Raw genomic sequence first — 13630 nt, 5'->3', positions numbered from 1 at the left:
TGTAGGCTGTCGGGAAAGAGAAGTGGGGAGTGGGACTAAGTAACATAGCAAGAGCCGGCACGGGCAGAATGTACCGAATGGCCTGTGTGTATGTGTGCGTTTCTGGGTTAATCCATCACTGACTCCAATATGTTTGTCGCTGACGGCTGCCTTTGTGAGCCATGAGTTGGCTTTTAAATGGTGTCTCTCGCCTTCCAGGAGAAAGTGTGCCCGTCCTGAAAACCAACCTCCCGGTGCCTGCCCGGTGCGCCAATGGGACCGTGCAGGAGGAAGAGGAGGTGTACAGCTCGGAGAACCACAAGCGGCACACGCTGTTCTGCGGCACGTCCGTCATCCAGACGCGGTTTTACAGCGGCGAGCCGGTGAAAGCTGTCGTCATCCGTACAGGTATGTGTGTGGGGGGGGGGGGGCTTCGAACTGCCCGCCGTTGACACAACTGATTTTCTAAAGAAGTTTGGCATGTCTGCATCGACTCTTACAAACTTCTGCAGATGTGCGATAGAGAGCATCCTATCCGGCTGCATCTCAGCCTGGTCTGGCAACTGCTCGGTGCAAAATCGCAAAGAATTGCAGAGTGTGGTGAGCTCAGCTCAACGCATCACACAAGCTTGCCACCCCCCACATTGATTCTGTCTACACCTCCCGCTGCCTCAGGAAGGCAGGCAGCATTGTCAGAGACCCCTCCCACCCAGGCATTGCCTTCTTCCAGACCCTTCCATCAGGCAGAAGATACAGACGTCTGAAGACCCGCACATCCAGACATAGGAACGGCTTCTTCCCCACAGCTACCAGACTCCTCAACGACTCCCCCTCGGACTGATCTGTTCCCTGTAAGAACACTATTCACGACGCCCTATGCTGCTCTTGTTTGGCCCCTTGTTCCGCACTGTAACCAATCACTGTTTGTCGATGTACCATTGGTCAATGTTCTCTGTCAATTATTCTTGTGTCTACTACGTACGTACTGTGTACGTTCCCTCGGCCGCAGGAAAATACTTTTCACTGTACTTGGTACATGTGACAATAAATCAAATCAAAAACTTTTTTTTTTTTTTTTTAAAGTGTATTTTCATTTCCCGCCCTCCCAAGGCTTCTACACTTCGAAAGGGCAGCTGGTTTGCTCGATTCTTCACCCGAAACCCACCGACTTCAAGCTCTACCGTGACACGTATCGCTTCCTGCTCTGCCTGGTGTGCGTGGCAGGGATCGGCATGATCTACAGCATCATCAGCAGCGCCCTGAAGGGGGTGAGTACGCGGCGGGGGGGGGGGGGGGGGGGGGGGGGGGGGGGCTGTGCGTGCGTCCGTGTGCAGGTGTTTGCCACTCTTTTCCCCAGAGCAGTTGTGTTTCTTTGACTTGTCTGGAGCCCAGGTTCCAGGCCCAGTCTTGACGTTGGGGCTCGAAGGACCTTGGTCCAGTTTGGACGTTGGGGCCCCGGGCGGGGGGGAGGAGGGTAATCTGCCTCCGTGCCACTGTTCCACTCTCACCGGGACCACACAGCAGACTGGCGAGTGCCCGCACAGGAGACGAGGCAGCTTGCGATGCGTGTTTGGATAAGGTCTCGGAAGACAAAAGCAGGGAAGAGACTGTATCAGGCATAGAGGGGGCCGGATGGGTGTCCATCCGGTGGCTGAGTGTAACAGGAAGCTGAACCATAGAATCCCTGCAGTGTGGAAGGAGGCCTTTTGGCCCATCGAGTCTGCGCCGACCCTCTGAAAGAGCAACCCACCTAGGCCCACTCCCCTGGCCTCCCCCCCATAACCCTCCCCTAACCTAATAATCGCTTATTGTCACAAGTAGGCTTTAAATGAAGTTACTGTGAAAAGCCCCTAGTCGCCACATTCCGGCGCCTGTTCGGGGAGGCTGGTCCGGGAATTGAACCCGCGCTGCCGGCCTTGTTCTGCATTGCAAGCCAGCTATTTAGCCCGCTGTGCTAAACCGGCACTGTGGGAGGAAACCGGATGCACCCGGAGGAAACCCACGCAGACACGGGGAGAACGTGCAGACTCCGCACAGTCACCCGAGGCCGGGATTGAACCCGGGTCCCTGGCGAAATGAGGCAGCAGTGCTAACCCACTGCGCCGCCGTGCCGTCCTTCGCTCGGGGTAAAGATGCGCTTTCACCGACTTCATTAATGAACACAAAAGAATTCATTAATAGGAATTGTTCAGCACCCTCATGGCTGCAGCTCGCTCCCGGCACGCCCACCCCCCGTGTGAGAGGATTTTCCCCAACTGGGGTGACTCCCTTCTCTTGAGACCCTATTGGCCCCCCCAGGCCAAGGGTCCCGTAATCTGCTGTGTTGCCGTTAAAGGGACAGTCACCACACTCGGTGTCTAATTAAGCTGTGGCCTACGTGCCAGGCTGATCGGAGGGGTGTTCATCGGGTATATTTAGTGGTTGGTGTGGGGGGCTCAGTGCAGCTCCTGTGGCGTTGGCTGACTTCTGTCCCCTCTCCTTGACCGCCCCCCCCACAGGAAGAGGCTGAGCGCATCATCATCGAGGCGCTGGACATCATCACGATCACCGTGCCACCTGCCCTCCCGGCTGCCATGACGGCTGGCATCGTCTACGCGCAGCACCGCCTCAAGCGGAAGGGCATCTACTCCATCAGCCCGCAGCGCATCAATATCTGCGGGCAGCTCAACCTGGTGTGCTTCGACAAGGTCAGTCGCCCAGGGGGTTTCGGGGGCGATGCCACCTCTCTCTCTCTGTCATGTGTGTCTCTCTCTCTCTCTCTGTGTCTTGCGTATCTCTCTCTTTGTCCCTCTCTCTTTGTCCCTCTCTGTCCCTCTCTCTCTCTCTCTCTCTGTCTCTCTCTCTCTGTCCCTCTGTCTCTCTCTCTCTCTGTCCCTCCCTGTCTCTCTCTCTCTCTGTGTCTTGCGTATCTCTCTCTTTGTCCCTCTCTCTCTGTCCCTCTCTGTCCCTCTCTCTCTGTCCCTCTGTCTCTCTCTCTCTCTGTCCCTCTCTGTCTCTCTCTCTCTCTCTGCGTCTTGCGTATCTCTCTCTTTGTCCCTCTCTCTCTCTCTCTCTCTCTCTCTCTCTCTCTCTCCTCTCTCTCTCTCTCTCTCTCTGTCTCTCTCTCTCTGTCCCTCTGTCTCTCTCTCTCTCTGTCTCTCTCTCTCTCTGTCATGTGTGTCTCTCTCTCTCTCTCTGTCATGTGTGTCTCTCTCTCTCTCTGTGTCTTGCGTATCTCTCTCTTTGTCCCTCTCTCTCTGTCCCTCTCTGTCCCTCTCTCTCTCTCTCTGTCTCTCTCTCTCTGTCCCTCTGTCTCTCTCTCTCTCTGTCCCTCTCTGTGTCTCTCTCTCTCTCTGTCTCTCTCTCTCTCTGTCTCTCTCTCTCTCTCTCTCTGTCTCTCTCTCTCTCTGTCCCTCTCTGTCTGTCTCTCTCTCTCTCTGTGTCTTGCGTATCTCTCTCTTTGTCCCTCTCTCTCTGTCCCTCTCTGTCTGTCTCTCTGTCTGTCTGTCTCTCTCTCTCTCTTTCTCTTTCTCTGTCACTCTCTCTCTCTCTCTCTCTCTCTCTCTCTCTCTCTGTCCCTCTCTGTCTCTCTCGCTCTCGCTCTCTCTCTCTCTCGCTCTCTCTCTCTCTCCCCCCCCACCCCACCACACACACACGGTGTCATTGACACAATTTCACAGGCATGTGGTTGGAGACGAGGGCAGGATCTCCTCTCTTCTCCCTTTGCCCTCCCGTGGTGACCAAAGAACAAAGAAAAGTACAGCACCGGAGCAGTTTATTCAGCCGCTCCTCATAGCTAATGCCCTCCATACCAGGCAACATTCTGGTAAATCACTTCTGCACCCTCTCTAAAGCCTCCACATCCTTCTGGTAGTGTGGCGACCAGAATTGAACACTATACTCCAAGTGTGGCCTAACTAAGGTTCTATACAGCTGCAACATGACTTGCCAATTTAAAAAATAAAATTTTTTATTGGGGTTTTCACAAAATATAAACAATAGAATTAAATACAGAACAAAGTAAAACAACCCCCGTGCCCCCCTCCCCCCATCCATAAATAATAAATTAACACAAAGCAAACATCCAAGAACGGTTGCCACCGCCTAAAGAACCCTTCAGGCGAATTTCACCCTCTCCAATTTAATAAACCCCGCCATATCGTTGATCCAGGGTTCCACGTTTGGGGGCCTCGCATCCCTCCACTGAAGAATCCTTCGCCCGGCTACCAGGGACGCAAAGGCCAGAATTCCGGCCTCTTTCGCCTCCTGCACTCCCGGCTCCTCTGCCACCCCAAATATTGCGAGCCCCCAGCCCGGCTTGACCCTGGAACCTACAACCCTTGACATCGTCCTCACTACGCCCTTCCAAAATTCCTCCAGCGCTGGGCATGCCCAGAACATATGGGTGTGATTCGCTGGACTCCCCAAGCACCTAACACATCTGTCCTCGCCCCCAAAGGACCGGCTCATCCTTGTCCCGGTCATGTGTGCCCTGTGCAGCACCTTAAACTGTATGAGGCTGAGCCTCGCGCACGATGAGGAAGAGTTCACCCTCCCCACGTCTCCTCTTTGATCTCCTCGCCCAACTCCTCCTCCCACTTACCTTTCAGCCCCACCACCGAGGCCTCCTCCTGCATCACCTGGTAAGTTGCTGAAATCTTCCCCTCTCCAACCCACCCCCCCGAGAGCAACCCTGTCCTGTACTGTGCGTGGCAGCAGCCGCGGGAATTCCACCACTTGCCGCCTGGCAAACGCCCTTACCATATCTAAAGGTGTTCCCCGGGGGGAGCCCATACCTCTCCTCCAGCTCACCCAGGCTCGCAAACTTCCCGTCCACAAACAGGTCCCCCAACCTTCGTATCCCTGCCCTGTACCACCCCGCAAACCCTCCGTCTATTCTCCCTGGGACAAACCGGTGGTTCCCCCGTATTGGGGTCCACACCGAGGCCCTAATTTCACCCCTGTGCCGCCTCCACTGCCCCCAGATTTTGAGGGTAGCCGCCACCACCGGACTCGTGGTATACCTCCTTGGAGGGAGCGGCAGCGGCGCCGTTGCCAGCACCCCCAGACTCGTACCCACACAGAACGCCATCTCCAGCCTCTTCCATACAGGCCCCCCCCCCCCCCCCCCCCAAATAACCCACCCGCACACCATTGCCGCATTGGCGGCCCAGTAGTACCCACAAAGGTTGGGCAGTGTCAGCCCCCCCTTTCCTACTCCGCTCCAGGAACACCCTTCTCACCCTCGGAGTCCCTCGCGCCCACACAAACCCCGTTATTCTCCTGGTGACCCGCCTAAAGAAGGCCTTCGGGATAAACATGGGGAGGCACTGGAACAGGAACAAAAACCTTGGGAGCACCGTCATTTTGACTGACTGCACCCTACCCACCAGGGACAGCGGCAATGCGTCCCACCTCTTGAACTCCTCCTCCATTTGCTCCACCAGCCTCGTGAAATTAATCCTCTGCAGGGCCCCCCAGCTCCTGGCCACCTGGACCCCCAAATATCTGAAGCTCCTCTCCGCCCTTTTTAGTGGGAGCTCGCCAATCCCCCTCTCCTTGTCCCCTGGGTGAACCACAAACAACTCTCTCTTCCCCATGTTGAGCTTGTACCCTGAGAAATCCCCGAACTCCCTGAGGATCCTCATTACCTCAGGCAATCCCCCACCGGGTCCGCCACATACAGCAGCAAGTCGTCCGCATAGAGCGACACCCTATGCTCCTCCCCACCCCGCACCAACCCCCTCCAGCTCCTCGACTCCCTCAGTGCCATAGCCAGGGGTTCAATCGCCAGTGCGAAGAGCAGGGGGGACAGGGGACACCCCTGCCTCGTCCCTCGATACAACCGAAAGTACTCCGACCTCCTCTTGTTTGTGGCCACACTCACCATCGGGACCTCATACAACAGCCTAACCCACCTGACAAACACCTCCCCAAACCCGAACATCTTCAGCACCTCCCACAAGTACCCCCACTCTACCCTATCGAAGGCCTTCTCAGCATCCATCGCCACCACTATCTCCGCCTACCCCTCCCTCGCCGGCATCATAACGTTCAGGAGCCTCCGCACATTCGCGTTCAACTGCCTCCCCTTCACGAACCCCGTCTGGTCTTCGTGGATCACCTGCGGCACACAATCCTCAATTCTCGTGGCTAAGACCTTCACCAGCACCTTGGCATCTACATTTAACAACAAAATCGGCCTGTATGACCCACACTGCAGGGGATCCTTGTCCCGCTTCAGGATCAAGGAGATCAGTGCCCGGGACATCTTCGGGGTCAAAGCCCCCACTCTCTTGCCTCATTGAAGGTCCTAACCAGCAACGGGCCCAACAGGTCCACATATTTCTTGTAGAATTCGACCGAGAGACCGTCCGGCCCCAGTGCCTTCCCCGCCTGCATGCTTCCTATCCCTTTGGCCAGCTCCTCCAGCCAAATCGGGGCCCCCAATCCCGCCACCAGTCCCTCCTCCATCTTTGGAAACCTCAATTGGTCGAGAAAGCGGCCCATCCCTCCCTCCTCTAGTGGGGGCTCGGACCGATACAATTCCTCATAAAAGATCCCGAAGACCCCATTGATGCCAACCCCATTCCGCACCATACTCCCTCCCCTATCCTTGACTCCCCCGATCTCCCTAGCTGCGTCCCGCTTCTGAAGCTGATGCGCCAGCATCCGGCTTGCCTTTTCCCCATACTCGTAAATCGCACCCTGGGCCTTCCTCCACTGCGCCTCCGCCTTCCTGGTGGTCAACAGGTCGAATTCGGCCTGGAGGCTGCGCCTCTTCCTCAACAATCCCTCCTCAGGCACCTCCTCATACTTCCTGTCTACCCTCACCATCTCCCCCACCAGCCTCTCCCTCTCCCTCTGCTCTCTCCTCACCTTGTGGGCCCTAATGGAGATCAGCTCTCCCCTAACCACCGCCTTCAGCGCCTCCCATACCATCCCCACTATCGTTGGCCTCCATGTATGCTTCCTCGGACCCGCTCACTCACCACCTCGTCCGCCAGCAGCCCCATCTCCAAACGCCACAACGGGCGCTGGCCCCTCTCCTCCCCCAGTTCCAAGTCCACCCAATGCGGGGCGTGGTCCGAAATGGCTATCGCCGAGTACTCGGTATCCTCTACTCTCGCTATCAGCGCCCTACTCATAATTAAAAAGTCGATCCGGGAATAAGCCTTATGAACATGGAAGAAGAATGAAAATTCCCTAGCCCCCAGCCTTGCAAATCTCCAAGGGTCCACCCCTCCCATCTGATCCATAAACCCCCTCAGCACCTTAGACGCCACCGGCTTCCTACCCGTCCTAGACCTGGAGCGATCCAGTGCCGGATCCAGCACCGTGTTAAAGTCCCCCCCATTATCAGGCCCCCCACTTCCAAGTCCAGGATCCGACCCAACATGCGCCGCATAAAACCCGCATCGTCCCAGTTCGGGGCATACACGTTGACCAGTACCACCCTCTCTCCCTGCAACTTACCATTACGTACCTGCCGCCATTATCTGCCACAATGCTCGACACCTCGAACGACACCTTCTTTCCCACCAAGATCGCCACTCCCGATTTTTGGCATCCAGCCCCGATTGAAACACCTGACCTACCCACCCCTTCCTCAATCTTACCTGGTCTGCCACCTTCAGGTGTGTCTCCTGGAGCATGACCACATCCGCCTTCAGGTGCACGAACACCTGGGCCCGCTTAACCGGCCCGTTCAGTCCCCTTAAAGTCCAGGTTATCAGCCGGATCAGGGGGCTACCCACCCCCCTCCCCCGCCGACTAGCCATAACCCCTCCTTGGCCAGCCACGCGCCCGCACCCCACGCCCGGCCCGTTCCCCACGGCAGCAGACCCCCCTCTCCTCGCTCCAGCTCCCCCCTTGACCATAGCAGCAGCAACCCGGTCGTCGTCTCTTCTCCCCCCCCCCCCCCCAGCTGCTTTGCTCCCCCCATTGCACACCCGCAAGTCAGCTGACCCCGGCTACTCCCGCCGCTCCTTCGACTCCTCCCATTGTGGGACATACCCTCCTCCTCCATTACCCACTCACAGGCTCTCCGCCTCCCCTTTCCATCCCAAAGTGCGGGAAACAACCCTCGCTTCCCCGCCCCGGCCTCGCCCCCTCCAGCCTTCAGCACTGGAAGAAGCCCGTGCTTTCCACCTGCCCGGCCCCGCCACCTCTGACGCAGCTCCTTTTACAGGCCCAGTCCCCTCACCTCCAACTCAGGCCTCCTCCTCCCCCTCCCCCGCGGGGCCCCATCCCCCCTACCCGCCATCCACCCCTACTCCATTTACTTACCCCCCTCCAAGAGCCCACCCAACAGACCCAACCAAAACAGTGCCCAACCCACCCTAACCACCCACACCGAACCAAAAAGAAATAAGAGCAAAGAACCCCCCCCTCAAAATGTAACACCCCTACCGCAATCCCCGACCACCCATCCCGACCCTCAGTTTGTGTCCAGCTTCTCGGCCTGGACAAAGGCCCACGCCTCCTCCGAAGACTCAAAATAATGGTGCCGATCCTTGTAGGTGACCCACAGTCGCGCCGGCTGCAGCATGCCAAACTTCACCCTTCCTGTGCAGCACCGCCTTCGCTCGATTGTACCCGGCCCTCCTCTTTGCCACCTCCGCACTCCAGTCCTGGTATATTCGAACCTCCGCGTTCTCCCACCTGCTGCTCCTCTCCTTCTTGGCCCACCTGAGCACACACTCCCGATCAGCGAACCGATGAAACCGCACCAGCATCACCCGCGGAGGCTCGTTAGCCTTGGGCCTCCTCGCCAGCACTCTATGGGCCCCTTCCAGCTCCAGGGGCCTCTGGAAGTACCCCGCTCCCATCAGCGAGTTTAACATGGTGACCACATAGGCCCCCACATCCGGCCCCTCCAGCCCCTCCGGGAGGCCCAGAATCCGCAGATTCCTCCGCCTCAACCGATTCTCCATCTACTCAAACCGTTCCTGCCATTTCTTGTGGAGCGCCCCGTGCGCCTACACCTTTACCGCCAGGCCTAAGATCTCGTCCTCGTTGTCGGAGATCTTTTGTCGGACCTCGTGGATCGCCACCCCCTGAGCCGTCTGGGTCTCCTGCAGCTTGTCGATAGAAGCCTTCATCGGCTCCAGCAGGACTGCTTTGATCTCCCTGAACAAAGAACAAAGAAATGTACAGCACAGGAACAGGCCCTTCGGCCCTCCAAGCCCGTGCCGACCATACTGCCCGACTAAACTACAATCTTCTACACTTCCTGGGTCCGTATCCTTCTATTCCCATCCTATTCATATATTTGTCAAGATGCCCCTTAAATGTCCCTATCGTCCCTGCTTCCACTACCTCCTCCGGTAGCGAGTTCCAGGTACCCACTACCCTCTGTGTAAAAAACTTGCCTCGTACATCTACTCTAAACCTTGCCCCTCTCACCTTAAACCTATGCCCCCTAGTAATTGACCCCTCTACCCTGGGGAAAAGCCTCTGACTATCCACTCTGTCTATGCCCCTCATAATTTTGTATACCTCTATCAGGTCGCCCCTCAACCTCCTTCGTTCCAGTGAGAACAAACCGAGTTTATTCAATCGCTCCTCATAGCTTATGCCCTCCATACCAGGCAACATTCTGGTAAATCTCTTCTGCACCCTCTCTAAAGCCTCCACATCCTTCTGGTAGTGTGGCGACCAGAATTGAACACTATACTCCAAGTGTGGCCTAACTAAGGTTCTATACAGCTGCAACATGACTTGCCAATTCTTATACTCAATGCCCCGGCCAATGAAGGCAAGCATGCCGTATGCCTTCTTGACTACCTTCTCCACCTGTGTTGCCCCTTTCAATGACCTGTGGACCTGTACTCCTAGATCTCTTTGACTTTCAATACTCTTGAGGGTTCTACCATTCACTGTATATTCCCTACCTGCATTAGACCTTCCAAAATGCATTACCTCACATTTGTCCGGATTAAACTCCATCTGCCATCTCTCCGCCCAAGTCCCCAGACAATCTAAATCCTGCTGTATCCTCAGACAGTCCTCATCGCTATCCGCAATTCCACCAACCTTTGTGTCATCTGCAAACTTACTAATCAGACCAGTTACATTTTCCTCCAAATCATTTATATATACTACAAAGAGCAAAGGTCCCAGCACTGATCCCTGTGGAACACCACTGGTCACAGCCCTCCAATTAGAAAAGCATCCCTCCATTGCTACCCTCTGCCTTCTATGGCCTAGCCAGTTCTGTATCCACCTTGCCAGTTCACCCCTGATCCTGTGTGACTTCACCTTTTGTACTAGTCTACCATGAGGGACCTTGTCTGAAGGCCTTACTGAAGTCCATATAGACAACATCTACTGCCCTACCTGCATCAATCATCTTAGTGACCTCCTCGAAAAACTCTATCAAGTTAGTGAGACACGACCTCCCCTTCACAAAACCGTGCTGCCTCTCACTAATACGTCCATTTGCTTCCAAATGGGAGTAGATCCTGTCTCGAAGAATTCTCTCCAGTAATTTCCCTACCACTGAAGTAAGGCTCACCGGCCTGTAGTTCCCGGGATTATCCTTGCTACCCTTCTTAAACAGAGGAACAACATTGGCTATTCTCCAGTCCTCCGGGACATCCCCTGAAGACAGCGAGGATCCAAAGATTTCTGTCAAGGCCTCAGCAATTTCCTCTCCAGCCTCCTTCAGTATTCTGGGGTAGATCCCATCAGGCCCTGGGGACTTATCTACCTTAATATTTTTTAAGACACCCAACACCTCGTCTTTTTGGATCACAATGTGACCCAGGCTATCTACACCCCCTTCTCCAGACTCAACATCTACCAATTCCTTCTCTTTGGTGAATACTGATGCAAAGTATTCATTTAGTACCTCGCCCATTTCCTTTGGCTCCACACATAGATTCCCTTGCCTATCCTTCAGTGGGCCAACCCTTTCCCTGGCTACCCTCTTGCTTTTTATGTATGTAAGCAGCGCTGGATAACCTCCTGCTGCTCCTGCGCCCACTGCATCCACGCTGCCCGGTCCCCGCCCGCCGCCATTTTGCTCCTCTTCCCTCGCACTTTCTTTGGGTCCACCACCACTTTTTTAGTCGCCCCGCTCCTGGTCCAAGCCATACACTGTCGGGAAACTATTGCAATCTCCTTCCCACACCGGGAAACTTCAAAAAATTGCTGTTGGGGGCCCTGAAAAGAGCCCAAAAGTCCGATTTTAGCGGGAGCTGCCGAATGTGCGACTTAGCTCCGCATAGCCGCAACCGGAAGTCACTTGCCAATTTTTATACTCTAATCTTCAGCTTTCTGCTGCTGCCTGCTCCGGCTATTCGACTGGGCGAGGCACCATGTGCAGGCCTTGCTGGGCGAAGTGAGGAAAACCCCTCCCTAGAGCTGGAAAACCTCGAGGACCAGGGGCTCAGAGGTTTCTTGCATCTTGCCCCCTCCCACATTGTCTTGTCAAAAAATTGCTCTCACGTTCTGTCCCAAGGTGTCGCGTTTCCTGAAAGACCTATCCGGTTTGCGTGTGAATTGGCAACTTCGGGAGGACATAGAATCATAAAATGGACGCTCATGTATCAACGTGTGAGAGCCTGACCTTTCCCTCGCGCCTCAGATGGTAGAATCTCCCCATAACTTACTTGTACACGAAGGAGATAGAGAACCTAGTGGAGTGGTGTAGCGACAACAATCTCTCCCTCAATGTCAACAAAACTAAGGAGCTGGTCATTGACTTCAGGAAGCAAAGTACTGTACACACCCCTGTCAGCATCAACAGGGCCGAGGTGGAGATAGTTAACAGCTTCAAATTCCTAGGGGTGCACATCTCCAAAAATCTGTCCTGGTCCACCCACGCCGACGCTACCACCAAGAAAGCACAACAGCGCCTATACTTCCTCAGGAAACTAAGGAAATTCGGCATGTCCACATTGACTCTTACCAACTTTTACAGATGCACCATAGAAAGCATCCTATCGGGCTGCATCACAGCCTGGTATGGCAACTGCTCGGCCCAGGACCGCAAGAAACTTCAGAGAGTCGTGAACACCGCCCAGTCCATCACACAAACCCGCCTCCCATCCATTGACTCCATCTACACCTCCCGCTGCCTGGGGAAAGCGGGCAGCATAATCAAAGACCCCCTCCCACCCGGCTTACTCACTCTTCCAACTTCTGTTGCTCTTTTGAGCCTTAGTCTATTTGCTCTGATTACGTCACCTTTGCTCACGAGTCGCCAGGTATCTTTATGATACCGCCACGTGGTTCAAGTTCAGGTTATGATTAATAATACAGCACACCGCTTAGTAAGGATTAAAACAACGGTCATTTATTATATACAAGCAATATTAATACCCTAATACTACTTTCTATATAATAAACCTGTCACTACTGGCCAATACTTAACTTAGGAAGAGCCCACCAGGTCAGGGAAACGAATGGCTTGTCCAATCAGATCTGGTCCGCGGGATTCAAAAGGCTGCTACAGGTCGGTGACTAGGTGTCTCTACCGGATAGCGATCGCTGGATTCAGACTTACTGTTGCCGGTTGCTGTTCTTGCGAAGGTCTCGAGCAGGCGAAGAGGAGAGAGAGAGAGATCTGAACTTGGACCCTCACTTTTATAGGGCCCAGGGGCTTCCCGCCTCCCGGGGCGGCCCTTGACACTGAGTCCCAAGTGATTGGATCCGTCCCCAATCCCTGGGGTCGATGTGTCCAATGGTGAGGCGATTCCTCGATCGGGGGGTGGTCGCTCACCTGTCTTTGTTTCGGCCACTGCAGGCGCCGACAGGTCTGGCCCGGTATTCAATTGCTAATATGTTGCAATTGTTCCCGGGGATAGCCGATTTAACTGCAGATGTCTGGGTGGATGGGCTGCAAACAGTCCTGAATGTAACTGCAAATACCTGGGCTGATGGGCTGTTGATAGCCCTGAGTATCGATCTGGGCTAACTTCCCCAGAGCCGAATATGCAATACTGTCTGCAGCTGCCTGCTTGTGTCTCGTTAGCTGCTTTCCCCAACAGTCTTTCGGGTTAGCCATTTCAAACTGGGTTTTGGCCAGATTAATCGGAACGCAGCCATTTTACGTGGCTACACTTCTTCCATCGGGCAGGAGATACAGAAGTCTGAGAACACGCACGAACAGACTCAAAAACAGCTTCTTCCCCACTGTCACCAGACTCCTAAACGACCCTCTTATGGGCTGGCCTGATCTCTCCACACATCTTCTCTACTGAGTAACACTACATCCGTATGCTTCACCCGATGCCTGTGTCGATGTATTTACATTGTGTATCTATCGTATGTCCTGTGTTTTCTCGTGTATGGAACGATCTGTCTGGACGGTCCGCAGAACAATACTTTCACTGTACCTCGGTACACGTGACAACCCAAATCCAATCCAGTCCTAATAACATAGAACTGACAATGCAGCAACAGGCCATTTGGCTCAACATTCTGTGCTGGTGCTAATGAGCTTGTTCTCCCCCTCCCCCTTATTGTCCATTCCTTTCTCCCTCAGTTGTTAAAGCAGCTCATCTCCCCACTCCTCCAAAATATAATAAAAGCAAAATACCGCAGATTCTGAAAATCTGAAGTAAATAATAAGCAGAAAATGGCAGAGGAATTGATCGAATATTTTGTGTCAGCCTTCCCGATGGAAGACGCTAAAAATACTAAATAATCAAGGGGCAGAAAT

At 54.5% G+C, this 13630-nt stretch overlaps 1 protein-coding gene across 1 annotated transcript in view; it reads left to right on the top strand.

Moving 5' to 3' along the window:
* LOC140404753 (polyamine-transporting ATPase 13A3-like) overlaps positions 1-13630 on the top strand; it is a 189982-nt gene that overhangs the window by 127289 nt on the left and 49063 nt on the right. The window contains 3 exon segments of the mRNA XM_072493467.1: positions 199-387; positions 1090-1247; positions 2478-2666. Of these exon segments, the coding sequence (XP_072349568.1) occupies positions 199-387; positions 1090-1247; positions 2478-2666 (536 nt within the window).

This window comes from Scyliorhinus torazame, chromosome 31, assembly GCF_047496885.1.
Source record: "Scyliorhinus torazame isolate Kashiwa2021f chromosome 31, sScyTor2.1, whole genome shotgun sequence".
In the NCBI taxonomy this organism is placed as follows: Eukaryota; Metazoa; Chordata; class Chondrichthyes; order Carcharhiniformes; family Scyliorhinidae; genus Scyliorhinus; species Scyliorhinus torazame.
Note: the sequence above shows the minus strand (reverse complement) of the source record. Positions and strands in the feature narration are given on the sequence as shown.